The following is a 19,442-nucleotide window of genomic DNA, read 5'->3' as shown; positions in this document are numbered from 1 at the left end:
CTTGTGATTACAATTTTTAAGAATAATGTCATTAGAAGTTTGTGTACAATAAAAACTTTGATTGATGTAAATATCATTAATGGGTGGTGCCGTGGAGCAGTGGTCATCACTGTGGCCACCAGCAAGAAGAAGTGTTGTCACCACACTGGATTTCAGACTTTGATTCGATATTTTGAAAAATGTTGACATTCGATTTGATTTTTGATGCCAAGCAGCCACTCAGAATTGAGTGCAAAAATGTTTCTTATTGAAAGAAAAATAAAGAACTTTATTCTTGAGGTCGAGAAGTTTTGCAAGTTTTTCTGTACACATTAGCAGTATGCAAACAAGTTTTAATATATGTAGCCTACTGAGCATTAGCTTGAGCTACCGCTCGCTAACAAGACAACACGTCAAGGTCAAGCCCGATAGATGTGGTAACTCCAGGCAACACGTACTTCAAGTTCTACTGTTAGCAGCCTCTGGACCTCTAAATCTACTCAGGTCCGGTGTCTGTCATGGAGGAGCTTTGCTACCTTCGTCGTGTTCCCTCCTTTTGTCGACTCAGTTCTGTTGCATCTCTTGCGTATCGGTTTGCTGCTGTCCTTTCCTTGTTCATCCGACTCAAATCCAAAGAACCTCCGAACAGCACTTCTGCTGATTTGTTTATTTCTTAAAACTGGTTGTGAAGGTCCTGCAGACGCCATCTCACGGCAGCTTCCACACGTAGAACGACGACACGACAAAAAAATACAGCCAGCGGTGTTTGTGTGAGCGAGGCAGGAGGTGAGGGGCTGCTGCACGAAGGCTCGCTCCCAAGGGCAGCGCTCTGTGTGTGTGTGTGTGTGTGTGTGTGTGTTAATCCAGACTCTAAATTGACCGTAGGCGTGGCTGGGAGAGCCAATGGTTGTCTGTCTCTATGTGTTGTCCTGCCATGGACTGGTGACCTGTCCAGGGTGTTTCTACAACAACTGATTAGAAGAGTCTTTTGTTGTGAACTCATAATCCATGTTAATCAGTTTTTTTTAAGTACCTTCAGGCTCAGGCCCTATTAGGTTTTTGTTTGTTTTTTCCCTCTTCTCCTTTTCCTCTGCAGTGTTGTTTTCTTCACGCTGGATGAAAACGACGACGTCAGACCCTTTTTTCCATGAGGAAAATGAGACTAAGACGAACGGAAGTCAAGTATGCTTTTATTTTTGTTTCATCCTGTTTTATTGTGATACAATACTCATATTGTGTGCCTGTGTGTTGTCGACTTCTGCAACAAAACACTAAAAGTAAAAGGTAGAGAAAGAAAAAGAGGGAAAAAACTCACCTTTGAAAGTTGGATCAGTTCCAGTGCTTCATTCTAACACCTGTATTGGCCTATGAAGTACATACACATATATCTTTATAGGTATCTTTGATATTTGACTAAAACCTTTGAGTTTTCGTCGACTAAAACTATCAAGGATAGAAATGACTAAAATGTGACTAAAACTAAGAAGCATTTGGTCCAAAAGACTAAAAGTAAATCTAAAATGCCTGCCAAAAACAACACTGCTGTGGCCTTTGGCTCCCTGTGGCTCCTTGTGGCTCCCTGTGTCTCCCTTTTTCTCCCTGTGGCTTCTTGTGTCTCCCTTTGGCTCCCTGTGGCTCCTTGTGGCTCCCTGTGGCTCCCTTTGGCTCCTTGTGTCTCCCTTTGGCTCCCTTTGGCTCCTTGTGTCTCCCTTTGGCTCCCTGTGGCTCCTTGTGTCTCCCTTTGGCTCCCTTTGGCTCCTTGTGTCTCCCTTTGGCTCCCTGTGGCTCCTTGTGGCTCCCTGTGTCTCCCTTTTTCTCCCTGTGGCTTCTTGTGTCTCCCTTTGGCTCCCTGTGGCTCCTTGTGGCTCCCTGTGGCTCCTTGTGGCTCCCTTTGGCTCCTTGTGTCTCCCTTTGGCTCCCTTTGGCTCCTTGTGTCTCCCTTTGGCTCCCTGTGGCTCCTTGTGTCTCCCTTTGGCTCCCTTTGGCTCCTTGTGTCTCCCTTTGGCTCCCTGTGGCTCCTTGTGGCTCCCTGTGTTCGGGGGGTTTCTGGGTGCCCTGGTGGCCTGGTCCTGACCTGCCTGCTATCCTAGACTGGGGGCGTATTGTTCTGGTCCCCCACATCAGCTACAATCAGCTACCTGCATCAGCCAAGACAAACTGTAGCATACACACACACACACACACACACACACACACACACACACACACACACACACACACATGCGTGTGACTACACCACCAGAAAACCTAAGACTTTGGACTTTAAACTTAGTCAGTCTTGAGGTATTTTCCGGATATTTTCCCCTCCGAATGGGAATGGGACACAAGGCATGACAACTCAATTGCTTACGGTCCTTAAATGAATTTAATAAACATATTCAATCAACATTTACAAATATAGATGAGGATCAAACTAGAACAAATATAAAATGACTTCATTGCTCATAATACTGACATTTCTCAGAAATCAATGTATCTGCAGGCTGGGTGACAAACTCCTTCTCTCTCCCTCTCGTTCCCTCTCTCCATTTCTCTTTCCCATTCTCTCTCCTATCTCTCTGGTCTCCACCTGATTCTCCCCCTGTAGTTGGATCATGCTTTCATATGATGTCATGTGTTTGGTTAGCATCTGGTAGCATGAGGTGGTGAAATGTGCAGAAGCAGAAACGCCGTTTTGGTGTTTTTGTTCCATGCCCACATACTTGCTTGGGTTGTGAGCTGTGTTTCCTTTGGTTGGCAGTTCTTAGGATGTGCTTTTAGCTGAGTTTCTCTCCATCATGTTGGTATGCTACATGTCAGGATTGGAGCCTACTAGCGTGTTCAAAGATCGTCTGGAGTGCAGCACCTCACTCTGTCCCCCTGGTTGGGGTCACTCGGGCTCAAAAGATGCGTATGGACAGTCCTTAACGTCACCTTTATGGGGGGGGGGGGGGGGTGAGCGCATAGAAAATATTTTGGCTTTCCAGCGCTCGCACACCTGTCCACTGACTGTCTCTGCTCTGGTCCACTGCAGCGATACACTGTTGCTGCCCTTCAGCAACGAAACCTTGCTCAGTCTCTCTCAGGAGAGAGAGGGGGATTGTCCAGATGAAATTATATTACAGAATAAATGGTACAGGCCGATAATCGGTTCTCAAAGATCAAGCATCTCAACAATCTAGTCCATACATGGATGTTTTGAATTCTGACCAGAAAATGTACCCAAATTATGGTAAAAGTGGGTGGGTCCAATGACATTGGACCCTAAAGGTTCGATCACTCTGCACTGACATTTTACCCTGTTCCAGCTGCTTGAGGAGAACATTGTCCATTTTGTGAAGAAAGAGCTGAAGAGGGTTCTGAGGGTTCTGAGTCCTGATGACCCAGAAGAGGTGTTTGGTGAGGAGGACGAGCAGAGGAGCAGCAGAGAGGCGTTTCTGAAGATCACACTGTGCTTCCTCAAGAGGATGAATCAGGAGAAGCTGGCTGACTGTCTGCAGAGCAGTAAGATGATTTTAACAGCGTTCAAGTTCTCGTGCATTGTATTGTTTTATGTGAATGAACGTTCCATAGATTCAAGCCTTTACCAAACAAGTGCCCACAATGTTCATTAGCACAGGCTATCAGGGCCATTTGTTGATAACAGCTGAGCATTCAATAAAATCACCCCAACGTATGGATCAGCAAACTGTCTGACCTCGGTCTGCCACACCTGCAACTAGACGAAAGACTTCTGAACAAACCACACGCAGACTGTAAAGCTACCCCGTCTCTCCTCCACCATTAGAATCAACACCCCAAGGCTGGATGATGTGGAGGTCCAACCTACATTCATTAGACATCTATGACTGCATAGCAGCTCCTTCCAAAAAAGTCCATCATAAAATCTGCAGATGACACAAAAGTAGTGGGGTTCATATTTGGAGAGGATGAGGTGGCATACAAGGATGAACACAAAATAGAAAAAAAGCATGAAAGAATATCACATCACCTCAGAAAAGGAGGCACTGATCCTCCACCACTTTTCATCGAGGGTGAGTGTGTGGGAAGAGTCCAAAACTTTGGATTTATCGGGACTCGTATCCCTGACAACCTCACCTGGTCTGCCAACACAAAGGATGCTGCGAAAAAGGTTCAGAGATGCTTTCTTTGGCTGCTGAAGAGGAATAACAACCGTCTGCAGACGGTAAAAACAGCAGCCCGCAAAATCATGGGCTCTTCTCTTCCTTCCTGGAATAGATGGCCAACACTCGCTACTTCAGCAGAGCCTCAGCCATCATCAAGGACGAAGCTCATCCTGGTCACCATCTGTTCCACCTCCTGCCTCTGGGAGGCGATACCCATCTATTAAACCCCCGATTTCCAGAATCAGTCTCAGCTTTTCCTGATGACCATACACACACTGAATGGGCTCAAATTACACACACACACACACACACACACACACACACACACACATTCATTGATTGAGTCCGTTTTCTTTTTTGTTTTTTTTCCTCGAACTACATTTATTGATTTTTTGCTATTTCCTATTGAGTTTAGCTATTTATTATTGAATGGGTATGGGGACTGTAGTGCTGTGTGGCTGGGTTTTCTGTGGCACCTGGACAAAGAGCAGCACTTTTAATTTAGTTGTACTGCTTTTGGCAGTGTAATGTCAATAAAAGTACTTGGACTTTTATAATGTATCTACCGTCTTATTGTCTGACTTAGTTTTGAGTAAACCCCTTCAGGAATGTAACATTGGTTTGTATCTTTATTTGACAAGGTCAGTGCATATTTATGAACAATTGACATCATGATGTCATCAAAATATGTCAGATTTAGTTTGGAGCTAATTTTACCTGAGAAAACCTTCGTAACCAGCGCCACTGTCCTCACTGTCCCACCCGCAGGCTGTGCAGGATGAAGCTGCTCCAGGAAGGCCCGCAGCCAGGGCAAGCATCGTCAACTAGAATTGGGTTAACTCAGACCAACTCAGATCTTTCACTCAGGTCCTTTAAGTAACCCAGGATTGGTGAGTCTGTTGTCTCTGTTCACCCTTTGGTCCTGCACTTCCTGCTGCCACGAGGCTACGTGAACAAACTGTGTCAGTAACTTTCCTCTTAACCTGTATATTCTCGTGTAGTAGATCTACCATCTATCTAGCTTTGAGCAAGTAGCCTAGCTGCCAGTATTGGCAAGGTCAGAAACACAGCTGTGTGACAGCCCGGCCAATGTGAGGCATATTGTCTGGTGTGGTAAGCCTCTCTGTCTTCCTCTCCTCCCACGTTATTATTGGCATGACCGCTGACTGGGAGCACCTGGGCCCGGTGCTCCTCTCCAGGGGAAATAATAATCATGATAATAATAATAATAATTTTGATTTATATAGCGCCTTTCACGACACCCAAGGACGCTTAACAATAACACCGAAAACAACAAGACGACAAATTTAACAGGTGAAGGCCTGGGAGAACAAGTGCCTCTTCAACAAAGATTTAAAGGATTCCAGGGTTTGGGCCTCGCCCAGATGTATTGGGAGCAAATTCCACAGAGTGGGAGCATCCACACTGAAGGCCCTGCTCCCAAAGGTGCGTCTGCTTGTGCAGGGGACGGTCAGGAGACCCAGGTTGGCAGACTGCAGGTTCCATGAGGGATGGTGAACGTGAAGGAGGTGGGATAGATACTGAGGGGCCAGTGCATGCAGAGATTTGTAGGTGAGGATGAGGAGTTTGAGGGTCATCCGGTATTTGGTGGGGAGCCAGTGGGGGTGGGGGATGTGCTGCCAGGGTTTGTTGTGGGTGAGAACCCTGGCAGCCAAGTTTTGCACATGTTGAAGCCTGTCCATAGTTTTATTGGTGATCCCATGGAGGATGGCATTCCAATCGTCCAGACGTGAGGTGATGAAGGCGTGTATGAGGGTTTCAGCAACAGAGTCAGAGTGATGGCCGGAGTTTGGAGACGTTTCTGAGGTGGAAGAAGGCAGATTTGGTGACAGATTTAATGTGTGAGTCAAATGAAAGGGTTGAGTCCTGGATGACACCAAGGTTGCAGACCTACGTGGACAGAGAGGTGGAGACACCATCCACTGAGAGGACAAGATCCAAAACGTTATTAAGCAGAGCGTTAGGAGCGATGGCAATGACTTCCGTTTTCTGGCTGTTGAGTTGGAGCAGGTTGGTGGTCATCCAGGAGTGGATGGTTGAGGATGGATGGTGGAGCTTGGTGGCAACTGCTCTCTCGAGTGTCTTCCTGATGGAAGGGAGGTTGGAGATTGGTCGATAGTTGCCAAGGTCAGTGGGGTCCACTCACAGATCCAGACTCATCCTGCCTGTAGCAGTTCCATAATAGCAGACTTGGACCAACAACCCCAAGTGGGTCAGTGCTTCTTCCTCTATAGACCCAGACCCACTGATCCGAGTGGATCCGTTGCACTTCTGCGGTGGCAGACTCTGACTCACTAACCCAAATGTGTTAGAGGAACTTCCTAAATAGCAGACTCAGATACCCAAACCTGAATGGATCAGTGGAATTTCCTCAATTGTAAGAAACAGCAGATTCAACTGAGCTCCGGAACTTTCAGTAGCACAAAACATCGCTCAGTTTCGTTGGTAATGGGAGAGTGGGTAAGACCTGGTGTGACATTCTAGAATTCCGACTATCGCTACAAATTAAGCAGCTTTTTCACCTCCAAATTAACACAAGAAAACTGTGTGTTCATGTTAGTTTGCAATGTCATGAAATGAAACGATCACGCCTGTAAAATGGATGTGTGTGAGCGTGTTTCTCAACATGACAGACTTCTTCTTTGATTCAGTGCAAAAAGAAAACATCAAAGTAAATCCTTTTGGTTCTGCCTAAATTTTTGTCTCTGTCCTGCAGCGCTTTCGTCAACCAGTCCCCTTGCTCCTCGGGGCAGATGACGTCAGCGGGCATTTGGGCTGTGTGTCATCTAGGATTGTGGTCTTGGTGATACTGACTCAAGTGACTCAAAAGACCCGTTAACCCGGATCTGTTAAGCGAGTGACCCAGAAGGACTCGAATCCATTAAAAGAACCGAATGTCCTACCTCTTTCATCAACACCATCAGAGTGTTCTCAGTAGCCAAGAACAGTCTAGGATTCGTCCAGAAAAAGCAGATATGGTAAGTAAAGTTGCAAAAGAACTGTTAAGTTTATTCATGCTCCCAACAACCTAAATGTCTGATCCATTTCTTTACACAAATCTTCTAATTGTACTGTGCAAGTTAGAATCAAGTTTTTGTATTGGTATGATTACATTTGTGTTAATTAAGTACTTTTTTAAGTATCGGAAGTCAAGTCAAGTCAATTGTATTTATTTAGCACCAAATCACAACAAAAGTTCTCTCCTGACTCTTTCCAAGTAGAGCAGGTCCAGTACCTCACTCCTTCAATGAACCTCCACCCAACAATTCTCCATCAGCAGCACATCCTGGAACAGCGGTGACGAAAACCTTCCTTTTAACAGGCAGGAACGTCGAGCAGACCCAGGATCAGTGGGGACAGCCTCCTGCTTTGACTGGTTGGGGGGAAAGAGAGCAGGAGAGCAGGGCAGAGACAAAGACAGACAATGGAGGAAGACAGATATGCAGAAGGAAAGAGTGGGACAGAGATAAAGAGAGTGATAAAGGGAAGAGACTGATGGACAGATGGGGACGTGAGCAGGTGGAGCTACGGGTGGCAGCTTGAGCCTCTTCAGGTCTGCAGCCTCCTCCAGCAGCACCTGGGATCTGGGATGAGGGGAGCCCGAAGGCTTCGGAGAAGAAGACGAGTTAGTGATATGTATGAGTATGATTTATGCATGACACATATAGGAGGACAGAGATGAGTAGAGAGAAGCCCAGTGCTCCATGGGAGATCCCCGGCAGTCTGAGCCTATAGCAGCATATCTAAGGGCCAGCCTAAGTAGTCCAACTATAAGCCTGATCAAAAAGGAAGGTCTTAAGTCTCCTCTTAAAGGTCAAGAGGGTGTCTGCATCCCGGACCGAAACTGGGAGACGGTTCCACAGGAGGGGAGCCTGATAGCTGAAGGCTCTGGCTCCCGTTCTACTTTTAGAAACTCTCGGAACCATAAGAAACCCTGCATCCTGGGAGTGGAGGGTTCTGGCTGGATAATAGGAGACTAGGAGCTCTGTCAGGGATGAAGCAGACTGACTGTTGAGAACTTTGTATGTTAGAAGGAGAATTTTGAATTCTATTCTAAATTTGACAGGGAGCCATGCAGAGAAGCCAGTCCAGGAGAGACATGGTCTCTTGTACTAGTTCTTGTCAGCACGCGGCAGCAGCATTCTGGACCAGCTGGAGAGTCTTTAGGGACTTTTTGGTGCAGCCTGATAGGAGGGAATTGCAGTAATCCAGCCTGGAAGTCACAAAGGCATGGACTAGTGTTTCTGCATCCTTTTGAGACAGGATGTGTCTGATCTTAGCGATGTTTTGTCAATGAAAGAAAGCAGTCCTAGAAATTTGCTTAATGTGGGCATTAAAGGACAGATCCTGATCAAAGAGAACTCCTAGGTTCCTTACGGTCGTGCTGGGGGCCAAGGTAATGCCATCCAGGGTACCTGTCTCATGAGATAGGGTGTCTCTAAGGTGTTTTGGGCCCAGGACAATGACTTCAGTTTTATCTGAGTATAATAGAGGGAAATTATGGGTCAACCAAGTTTTTATCTCCTTTAGACGGCCTCCAGTTTAGTCAGCTGATTTATTTCATGAGGATGCATTGATACGTACAGCTGTGTGTCGTCTGCTTAGCAGTGAAAACTAATGGAGTGTTTCCTAATAATGTGACCGAGAGGAAGCAGATAAAGGGTGACGAGGATTGGTCCACTAAGATCTAATAAGACCAGCACAGAGACCAGTCCCTCATCTGATGCTAGTAGGAGGTCATTGGTAACTTTGACAAGTGCTGTTTCTGTGCTAGGATGAATCCTGAACCCTGACTGGAAATCCTCTCATGAGCTGTTGCTGTGGAGAAAGTCACAGAGCTGTTGAGCAACTGCTTTCTCCAGAAGTTTGGAGAGAAATGGAAGACTTGATATTGGTCTGTAGTTGGCCAAAACTCCTGGATCCAGGGTTGCTTTTTTGAGAAGTGGTGTAATTATTGCTACTTTAAAGGACTGTGGGACGTAACCAGATACCAGCAACACATTGATCATGTCCAAGAGAGAGAGGGGCAAACGAGGGGTAGAGAGTCCTTAAGTAGCTTGGTTGGGATGGGGTCGAGAAGACAGGTGGATGGTTTAGAGGAGGAAATGATTGAACTGAGCTCATCAAGGCTAACGGTAGAAAAACTGTCAAGTGCATGTCTGGTCCTCCAGCAGCCTCGAAGGCTTCTGAGGCTATAGGTGCCATGTTGTCAGCTGATGGCAGGAGGAGGTGAATTTTCTCTCTAATAAGGACAATTTTGTCATTAAAGAAGTCCGTAGAATCTTTGCTGCCCAGGGAAAAAGGAATGCTTGGTTCAGTAGAGCTGTGGCTCTCTGTCAGTCTGGCTACAGGACTGAAGAGGAACCTGGGGTTGTTCTTCTGCTCCTCGATGAGTGCCGAGTGGTAGGCTGCTCTCGCTATACGAAGGGCTTTCTTGTAACTTTTAAGGCTGTCTTGCCGGATTGTATGAGACTCCTCCAGTTTGGAGGAGCGCCATATTCTCTCTAACTTCTGGGTTTTTTGTTTAAGCTGTCTGGTTTCTGAATTGTACCAAGGTGCTTGTTTCCTTGGATTTATAGATTTCTTTTTAATGGGGCAATTGAGTCCAAAGTTGTTCTTAAGGTGCCTGTTGCACTCTTGATAAAATGATCAGTTTGGGAGGGACTAAGGTTGACAACAGTGTCCTCTGTAACAATGGGACAAGACACTGAATTTAGCGCCAATGGAATCGCTTCCTTAAATCCAGCTGTGGCCTGATCAGACAAACATCTGGAAACCACCGTTTTCCTGAGTGGAGTGTCGTTGATGAGTGCAAATTCAAAAGCGATTAATTGATGGTCTGATAAAAGCGTTCTGTGGAAATACAACTGGATGTTCATCTTCAGTTCCACATGTTAGGACGAGGTCGAGGGTGTTTTTGTGATGGTGAGTCGGTTCATGAACAGACTGATGGAAACCAAGTGAGTCTAGAAGAGAGAGAAATGCAGCACCAGACTGTGGTTATCAACATCCACATGAACATTGAAGTCACCTACAATCATGACTTGATCTGATTTGAGAACTAAACTGATAGAAACTCTGAGAATTCAGATCAGAATTCAGAGTCAAGACCAGGAGGGCGGTACACAATAGTAGATAAGAGTGGCTGTAGAGTTTTCCAGGCTGGATGAGACAAACTGAGAATCAGGCTTTCAAATGAATTGAAACTTATTTTGGGTTTGGGATTTATAACTAAACTTTTGTCAAAAATGGCTGCCACTCCACCTCCTGGGCCAGAGCCTGGAGGAATATGAGTATTAATGTGACTGGGAGGAGTGGATTCTTTTTGACTAACATACTCATCAACAAGCAGCCAGGTTTCAGTGAGACAGAGCAGGTCAGTACAATTGTCAGATATCAGTTCATTAACCAATTCAGTTTTCAGCATCAGAGATCTGATATTTAATAGTCTGGTAGCAGGTATCATGGATACAATGTAGGATTCAGTCAGAGGATTGGGTAAGGACTCGGACCATTTTGAAGGATTGGGTAAGGACTCGGACCATTTTGAAGGATTCGGTAAGGACTCGGACCATTTTGAAGGATTCGGTAAGGACTCGGACCATTTTGAAGGATTGGGTAAGGACTCGGACCATTTTGAAGGATTGGGTAAGGACTCGGACCATTTTGAAGGATTGGGTAAGGATTCGGACCATTTTGAAGGATTCGGTAAGGATTCGGACCATTTTGAAGGATTCGGTAAGGATTCGGAATCATTCAAATCCTAATGAATCCCACCCTAATCCCTACAAAGACTGGGTTGCTCCTTGTACTGATCAGTACAATTACAGAGTTTTACTCAAATGGTAAACATTTGAGTTTCACCAACTACAGTGAATGTTTTTCTGGGACAACAAACCCTTCACTTGACCAAAACAAGAAAAGCTTCTGTTTGAAGCTGCTGTGTTATGTGAGCACCAAACTCAAAGCTACGAGCTCCTACGCTGTCAACTGCTATCATACCATTGAAAGACAGAACCAGATTCCATGACAACTCCTGTTGATTTTAAAAGAAATGTGTTGACACAAGAAAAATCAGGTTTTAATGAACAGATGATTGATTGTGGATATTAATCTCATCGTTGCATCATTGAGGCACGAGTGAATCTGACACTAATCCCCTTTGATTGACAATTCATGTGAAACGAGTAAAATGGACCCAAATGCAACACACGAGACATTGGTGAAGGAAAATGCAAAAGAACTTTCTGAGCAACTTGGGAAAGCTTGGCTGATGCAGAAGCACGTCCACCAGGGAACGGGAGCAGGTGAGAGGGGAAGGGGCTGCAAACAAAAATCAGAGCAAGAAAGGAAAAAGGTCCAAAAAAAAAAGGTCTTCTACAAAACACAACAAAGGAAAAGTCAGCATGGATGTTACCAAAGGGGCAGACAGGAGGCAGAAACAGGAGCAGGCAGGGTCGGCAAAAGGCAAAGCAAGCAGGAGAAAAGTGCTGGAGACTCTCACAAAGCAGAGAAACAATCTGACAATGAGGAGGGCAGGGGAAGCTTCATAACCTGTGGGGTGAACAGGTGTGAGTGGTAGAGGCTGATTGGGGTGAAGATTGGCTGAGAGTGGGAGAGGGATGGGCAGCACAGTGGGCCTCACAGCAAGAAGGTTCCAGGTTCGAGCTGAGCTGCTTTTTTGAGAAGGGGTGTAATTACTGCTACTTTAAAGGACTGTGGGACGTAACCAGATACCAGCAACACATTGATCATGTCCAAGAGAGAGGTGCTAACGAGGGGTAGAGAGTCCTTAAGTAGCTTGGTTGGGATGGGGTCTAGAAGACAGGTGGATGGTTTAGAGGAGGAAATGATTGAACTGAGCTCATCAAGGCTAACGGTAGAAAAACTGTCAAGTGCATGTCTGGTCCTCCAGCAGCCTCGAAGGCTTCTGAGGCTATAGGTGCCATGTTGTCAGCTGATGGCAGGAGGAGGTGAATTTTCTCTCTAATAAGGACAATTTTGTCATTAAAGAAGTCCGTAGAATCTTTGCTGCCCAGGGAAACAGGAATGCTTGGTTCAGTAGAGCTGTGGCTCTCTGTCAGTCTGGCTACAGGACTGAAGAGGAACCTGGGGTTGTTCTTCTGCTCCTCGATGAGTGCCGAGTGGTAGGCTGCTCTCGCTATACGAAGGGCTTTCTTGTAACTTTTAAGGCTGTCTTGCCGGATTGTATGAGACTCCCCCAGTTTGGAGGAGCGCCATATTCTCTCTAACTTCTGGGTTTTTTGTTTAAGCTGTCTGGTTTCTGAATTGTACCAAGGTGCTTGTTTCCTTGGATTTATAGATTTCTTTTTAATGGGGCAATTGAGTCCAAAGTTGTTCTTAAGTTGCCTGTTGCACTCTTGATAAAATGATCAGTTTGGGAGGGACTAAGGTTGACAACAGTGTCCTCTGTAACAGTGGGACAAGACACTGAATTTAGCGCCAATGGAATCCCTTCCTTAAATCCAGCTGTGGCCTGATCAGACAAACATCTGGAAACACCGTTTTCCTGAGTGGAGTGTCGTTGATGAGTGCAAATTCAAAAGCGATTAATTGATGGTCTGATAAAAGCGTTCTGTGGAAATACAACTGGATGTTCAGCTTCAGTTCCACATGTTAGGACGAGGTCAAGGGTGTTGTTGTGATGGTGAGTCGGTTCATGAACAGACTGATGGAAACCAAGTGAGTCTAGAAGAGAGAGAAATGCAGCACCAGACTGTGGTTATCAACATCCACATGAACATTGAAGTCACCTACAATCATGACTTGATCTGATTTCAGAACTAAACTGATAGAAACTCTGAGAATTCAGATCAGAATTCAGAGTCAGGACCAGGAGGGCGGTACACAATAGTAGATAAGAGAGGCTGTAGAGTTTTCCAGGCTGGATGAGACAAACTGAGAATCAGGCTTTCAAATGAATTGAAACTTATTTTGGGTTTGGGATTTATAACTAAACTTTTGTCAAAAATGGCAGCAACTCCACCTCCTGGGCCAGAGCCTGGAGGAATATAAGTATTAATGTGACTGGGAGGAGTGGATTCTTTTTGACTAACATACTCATCAACACGCAGCCAGGTTTCAGTGAGACAGAGCAGGTCAGTACAATTGTCAGATATCAGTTCATTAACCAATTCAGTTTTCAGCATCAGAGATTTGATATTTAATAGTCTGGTAGCAGGTATCATGGATACAATGTAGGATTCAGTCAGAGGATTCGGTAAGGACTCGGACCATTTTGAAGGATTGGGTAAGGACTCAGACCATTTTGAAGGATTCGGTAAGGACTCGGACCATTTTGAAGGATTCGGTAAGGAGTCGGACGATTTTGAAGGATTCGGTAAGGATTCGGAATCATTCAAATCCTAATGAATCCCAACCCTAATCCCTACAAAGACTGGGTTGCTCCTTGTACTGATCAGTACAATTACAGAGTTTTACTCAAATGGTAAACATTTGAGTTTCACCAACTACAGTGAATGTTTTTCTGGGACAACAAACCCTTCACTTGACCAAAACAAGAAAAGCTTCTGTTTGAAGCTGCTGTGTTATGTGAGCACCAAACTCAAAGCTACGAGCTCCTACGCTGTCAACTGCTATCATACCATTGAAAGACAGAACCAGATTCCATGACAACTCCTGTTGATTTTAAAAGAAATGTGTTGACACAAGAAAAATCAGGTTTTAATGAACAGATGATTGATTGTGGATATTAATCTCATCGTTGCATCATTGAGGCACGAGTGAATCTGACACTAATCCCCTTTGATTGACAATTAATGTGAAACGAGGACTAAAATGGACCCAAATGCAACACACGAGACATTGGTGAAGGAAAATGCAAAAGAACTTTCTGAGCAACTTGGGAAAGCTTGGCTGATGCAGAAGCACGTCCACCAGGGAACGGGAGCGGGTGAGAGGGGAAGGGGCAGCAAACAAAAATCAGAGCAAGAAAGGAAAAAGGTCCAAAAAAAAAAGGTCTTCTACAAAACACAACAAAGGAAAAGTCAGCATGGATGTTACCAAAGGGGCAGACAGGAGGCAGAAACAGGAGCAGGCAGGGTCGGCAACAGGCAAAGCAAGCAGGAGAAAAGTGCTGGAGACTCTCACAAAGCAGAGAAACAATCTGACAATGAGGAGGGCAGGGGAAGCTTCATAACCTGTGGGGTGAACAGGTGTGAGTGGTAGAGGCTGATTGGGGTGAAGATTGGCTGAGAGTGGGAGAGGGATGGGCAGCACAGTGGGCCTCACAGCAAGAAGGTTCCAGGTTCGAGCTGAGCGTGGGATCTCTCTGTGTGGAGTTGGCATGTTCCTCCTGTGCTTGGGTGGGTTTATCCAGGCACTCTGGCCTCCTCCCACATCCAAAAACGTTGAAATTGACCGTAGGTGTGGCTGTGGAAGGGAATGGTTGTCCATCTGTATGCGTCGGCCCTGCGATGGACTGGCGACTCGCCCAAAGGCAGCTGGGATAGGCTCCAGCCCCCCTGCCAAGGGCCTCCGTTCCTCCTCCAGCCTCCAAGAGTGGCCTGTCAAACCTGGTGTTGAAGATGTGGGCGACGCCTCTGAGCTACGGAAGTCTATCTCCTGTGGTGTCACTGCAACCACAGTCAGTGCGTCAGATGTGAACACGAAGCAGTGTGACACCTGGAGGGAGCTGCTAGAAGCTACAGCGCAGGAGCTGCATGGGGGGGCAGATCAGAACAGGGACTGCACTGCTGAAGGTCACCGCAATGCAGAGACCCTCATCCTCAAGTGATCCCAGCGAGAGCTTCCCAGAAGAACTGTGGCTCCTGAAAGCAGGCAAACCTGTCTCATCCAGCAGCAGATTGCTCACCTTGTCACCTGAGGTGGATAAGGAGGAGGAGCTCATTCGTGTTGGCGGCAGACTCCGTCATGCTGAAGACCTGGAACAGACAGTGCATCCTATGGTGTTGGATCCTGGCCACACCTCTTCATCACCCGCCGAGGAACACCAGCTGAGTTGTAGTCTGTCCTCTAGTCTGGGAGAACTGAACCTGAGGAACAACCAGCTGAGTTGTAGTCTGTCCTCTAGTCTGGGAGAACTGAACCTGAGGAACAACCAGCTGAGTTGTAGTCTGTCCTCTAGTCTGGGAGAACTGAACTTGAGGAACAACCAGCTGAGTTGTAGTCTGTCCTCTAGTCTGGGAGAACTGAACCTGAGGAACAACCAGCTGAGTTGTAGTCTGTCCTCTAGTCTGGGAGAACTGAACCTGAGGAACAACCAGCTGAGTTGTAGTCTGTCCTCTAGTCTGGGAGAACTGAACCTGAGGAACAACCAGCTGAGTTGTAGTCTGTCCTCTAGTCTGGGAGAACTGAACCTGAGGAACAACCAGCTGAGTTGTAGTCTGTCCTCTATTCTGGGAGAACTGAACCTGAGGAACACCAGCTGAGTTGTAGTCTGTCCTCTAGTCTGGGAGAACTGAACCTGAGGAACAACCAGCTGAGTTGTAGTCTGTCCTCTAGTCTGGGAGAACTGAACCTGAGGAACAACCAGCTGAGTTGTAGTCTGTCCTCTATTCTGGGAGAACTGAACCTGAGGAACACCAGCTGAGTTGTAGTCTGTCCTCTAGTCTGGGAGAACTGAACCTGAGGAACAACCAGCTGCAGGATTCATGAGTGAAGCTGCTGTCCTCTAGACTGGAGGATCCACACTGTCACCTGGAAACTCTCAGGTCAGACAACACCTCTCACTTTGTCACACCTTCACGCCGGTGACAGTCGTCGTTGGAGGTGTAATGTTTTCAAAGCAGCCTTCCTGTCGTCCATCTGTCCCGTTCTCCTCAACATCATATCTCAGGCCCTGTGTGCACCTGGTTTGATCATCCACCCTGATGTGTTCCATCACAAGTGGCTGGCTGTGCTGAGGCAGCGGTGCCGTTGGTGGACTTTTATCATGTTTGTCATTCAGAAATTGAAAAGCAGAAGAGGGAGAAATGATCATGATCCAGACCAGTTGTGTTTCTCAGCATGTTCCTAACTCATCAAATTCCCCAAGATGTTGATTGCAGCTGCAGTAACAATAATCTCTCTCAATGAGCTTCCACATGAGAATGTTTTGATCAGACGCTGCCCCTCTCTCTCTCTCAGCAGGGGGTATTTCCACTTAAACAAAGAGTATCAGCTGATGAGGCTTCAGTGTGACCCAGGACACCTTTTTCTCCCCACATTTGTGGACAGACCAGCTCTGAGTACGGTTTCAGTGCTCAGATCTCAGGATACAGTGTGTGTGTGTGTGTGTGTGTGTGTGTGTGTGTGTGTGTGGAGGTCAAAGGTCACTGTGAGAGCACAGTTTTTGGTGTGACTCAATGATTCACACTGGTGGCAAATATTCACTCAATTGTCTCATAGCATGAAATGATCACATTTTATAGCCCAGGGTCAAAGGTCAACTTCCATGTGACATCATTATCCATTCATCAAGTCCATCTCAGTACCACCTTGAGGGATCAACGGTGATTTCCATTTCATCAAAATGACAATTGAAGTGTTCTGTCAAAGTCTTAAATGATCTGCACTAAGAAAATGACGCATATATAAATAATGTCACCGTGATTCTTGACCTTAAAATTAGAACATTTTTCATCGCTGACAGATGTGTTTTCAAATGTTTCCATTTCTTCTTCAGGCTGGTGAAGTGCAACCTCTCAGAGAGAAGCTGTTCAGTTCTGTCTTCAGTTTTCAGCTCTCAGTCCTCTCGTCTGGGAGAACTGAACCTCAGTAACAACCAGATGCAGGATTCAGGGGTGAAGCTGCTGTCTGCTGGACTGCAGGATCCACACTGTCGCCTGGAAGCTCTCAGGTCAGAATACAGCTCTTATCTGACCACGCCCCCACGCCGATGACAGTCATGGTTGTTATGTGTTTTCAGGCCTTCCTTCCACCCGTCCGTCCGTCCCATTCTCCTCAACATCGTATCTCTGGAAGGCTTTGAGGGATCAACGGTGACTTCCACTTCACCAAAATGAATGTTGAAATGTTTCACTGAAGTTCTTGAAAATGTTCTCAAATATGTTTGAATGTGCAAATGAGGTATCACCTACAACTTTCCCAGCACGTATAAAAGAACGTGATTTTAGACAACGTGTGCTCAGCTTCATGTGGTGTGATCAATGAAGAATGATTCAGAAACCTCAAGTTAATCACGTGCACTAGCAGTTATCAGAAATGTCCACCAGGAGGCAGCACAGATCTGTTTGGGAGGTTTTTCCCACAACTCAAACATTTATACTCCTCTGGCAAAGTCTTTTTCACATAAATGTCTAATAGCATGAAGAGATGACATTTTGTTTCTGACAGGTCAAAGGTCAACTTCAATGTGACATAAAGTCATGCAAAATCACCTTTCTACTCTCATGGGGAATTGTGGGTCTCTTGAAACACAATGAATTGGAAGAGAAGTTCTGGACCTGCTAAGTTTGCAAAGGCTCATGAGAGAACTGTTGTTGTGATTGTGTGCTTCATCAGTAAAGTGGACTTGATGACCAGATCTCCCTCAGTGGTCACCACGTACCAGCATGAGTTGAACGCCAGGAGTGACAGACAACTTTTCCAGGAGTGCCTGAGTCCACTGAGTTGGTTTTTTCTGGGCGAGCTTCTTTTTCCAGTGAGGAGCAGGCGTTTGCTGCCGCCTCCATTAAAAATGCTGCAGTGTAGCCATCCTCTTCTTCAGAGTTGTCCTCCTGTTTAGTGCAGCGGCTCCAAGCACTTCTACTTGAATATCTCTGGTGCTGGTGTCATCACCGCCTCTCTCTGATGTGGGTGGGGACCTGTCACCTTGGTAACCCACGCAGTGGAGGAGAGGCTTTTTCCTGTTGTATTGGTTCATCCTCAAGTATGAATGTCTGGCAGATTCAAGAATAACAGAGAATAAGAAGTGTTTGATCCAGGCCCCCCCCCCCCCGACCCTTAAGGAACAGCCCTTATAAGCGGTGTAGAAAATGGACGGATGGATGGAAGCGTTTGATCAGAGGCACGTGAGAAGTTGCTCTCCTGTTGTGTCTGGCATGACTCAGCAAGACCAGCCTGCACACGGACGTGACAATGAAATGACAGGAATCTGACTGAGCAAATCAGTTTACAAGAGGGAAGTCTAAACAGAGGCCGGGTGGGAGGCTCCATTGTTGCTGTTCGACAGTATGAACTTGACAAATCAGCTGCTGGTGTGTCTGAGGGAGTGAGACCAGATGGACAGAATACAGTTGTTTGTCCAACAGTTCATCTTGAACATCAGAAGAAGGAGAAGAAGAAGAAGTCCTTCATTGTTCCATGGACATTGGACGGTGAAATGTTGCCTCTGAATTTAAACCGTCCTCTGTGGAGCAGTGAGGGGCAGCATGAAGTGCTCAGGGACCAACCCCAGACCTCCTGCCAGAACCTTGGTCAGCAGCACAGACAGGAGTAATCAACCTAGCATACCTGCTTGTGATCGATTACTCTGGCCTGTCAGCTTTGTGACTGAGGAAACTGCCAGTAGGACAGCCCAGCTGTACGACACCCCTTTAGCTTCAGACTCTTACATCAACAATGAACATCCCACTTCATCTTAGTGAAGACTGTCGGTGTCTGTGTGATTCTTTTGATATGATTTTGTAAAGGGAACTATGTTTTCTTAACTGCAGTCTGGAAGGATCTCAGGTCAGAGAGGAAGGCTTTACTTCTTTGGCCTCAGCTCTGAGGTTCAGCCCCTCCCCCCTGAGAGAGCTGGAGCTGAGCTTCAATCATCCAGGAGGCCCAGGAGTGAAGCTGCTGTCTGCTGGACTGAAGGATCCTGGCTGGAGACTGAAGACTCTCAGGTAGGAACATAGAACCTGAGCTTCAGCACAGCACTGCAGGTTATGAGAGAACGTGCTCAGAACTGTTTCAGTCATATTTCCTTCTCTCTCTCAAAGTTGATCACACTTCACGGGGTGATATGGCCCAAAAGCAATAACAGCCATATTGATGACATCACAAAATACTGATTATTTTTCTTCTTTTTTTAAGGTTAATTTCAAGAACATATAAATTCAACAGGCCAGCATGAATGTCAGTGACATCTTTGTGAATTCTTCCCTCCAGAGTTCAGCCGTCACCAGGAGATGCTGGAACGTGGCTTAGGGGGTCGAGGTCATCAGTTGAAAGACGACGTACTGGAGTGGGTCCTTGCTGGACTCTAACCCAGAAAAGGAGTGTTGAGGTGCACCGGGAAGCTTCAGAGCCTGTTCAGGTGGAGGTTGATTCACCGAGGCTCAGTTCCCCAGGCAGCTCCAAGCTTCAGGTTTTATCAGCTGGTTCAGACGCTTGTATGTAGATTGA

General features: G+C 46.2%; 1 protein-coding gene across 6 annotated transcripts in view; it reads left to right on the top strand.

Moving 5' to 3' along the window:
* The window catches only part of LOC147245793 (uncharacterized), a 71,807-nt gene extending 52,365 nt beyond the window's left edge, over positions 1-19,442 (top strand). The window contains exons 3-8 of one of the 6 annotated variants that reach the window (XR_015110226.1): positions 3,267-3,462; positions 4,854-4,975; positions 6,897-7,084; positions 16,774-16,947; positions 18,767-18,940; positions 19,206-19,442. Coding sequence is in view for 2 of the 6 variants with exons in the window: in XM_086186187.1 (XP_086042313.1) it covers positions 16,144-16,336; positions 16,525-16,600; positions 16,774-16,947; positions 18,767-18,940; positions 19,206-19,437 (849 nt within the window). In the remaining 4 variants the exon portion in view is untranslated. Of the gene's footprint in view, positions 1-3,266; positions 3,463-4,853; positions 4,976-6,822; positions 7,085-15,694; positions 16,601-16,773; positions 16,948-18,766; positions 18,941-19,205 lie in introns of those variants that run through there. The other 5 variants (XR_015110225.1, XR_015110227.1, XR_015110228.1 and 2 more) reach the window with 5 other exon arrangements.

Source organism: Aulostomus chinensis, chromosome 18 (genome assembly GCF_037954235.1).
Source record: "Aulostomus chinensis isolate RoL2024-O1b breed Wild chromosome 18, RoL_Achi_v1.0, whole genome shotgun sequence".
NCBI lineage: Eukaryota > Metazoa > Chordata > Actinopteri > Syngnathiformes > Aulostomidae > Aulostomus > Aulostomus chinensis.
The sequence above is the reverse complement of the archived record's forward strand: the minus strand, read 5'-3'. Positions and strand labels throughout refer to the sequence as shown.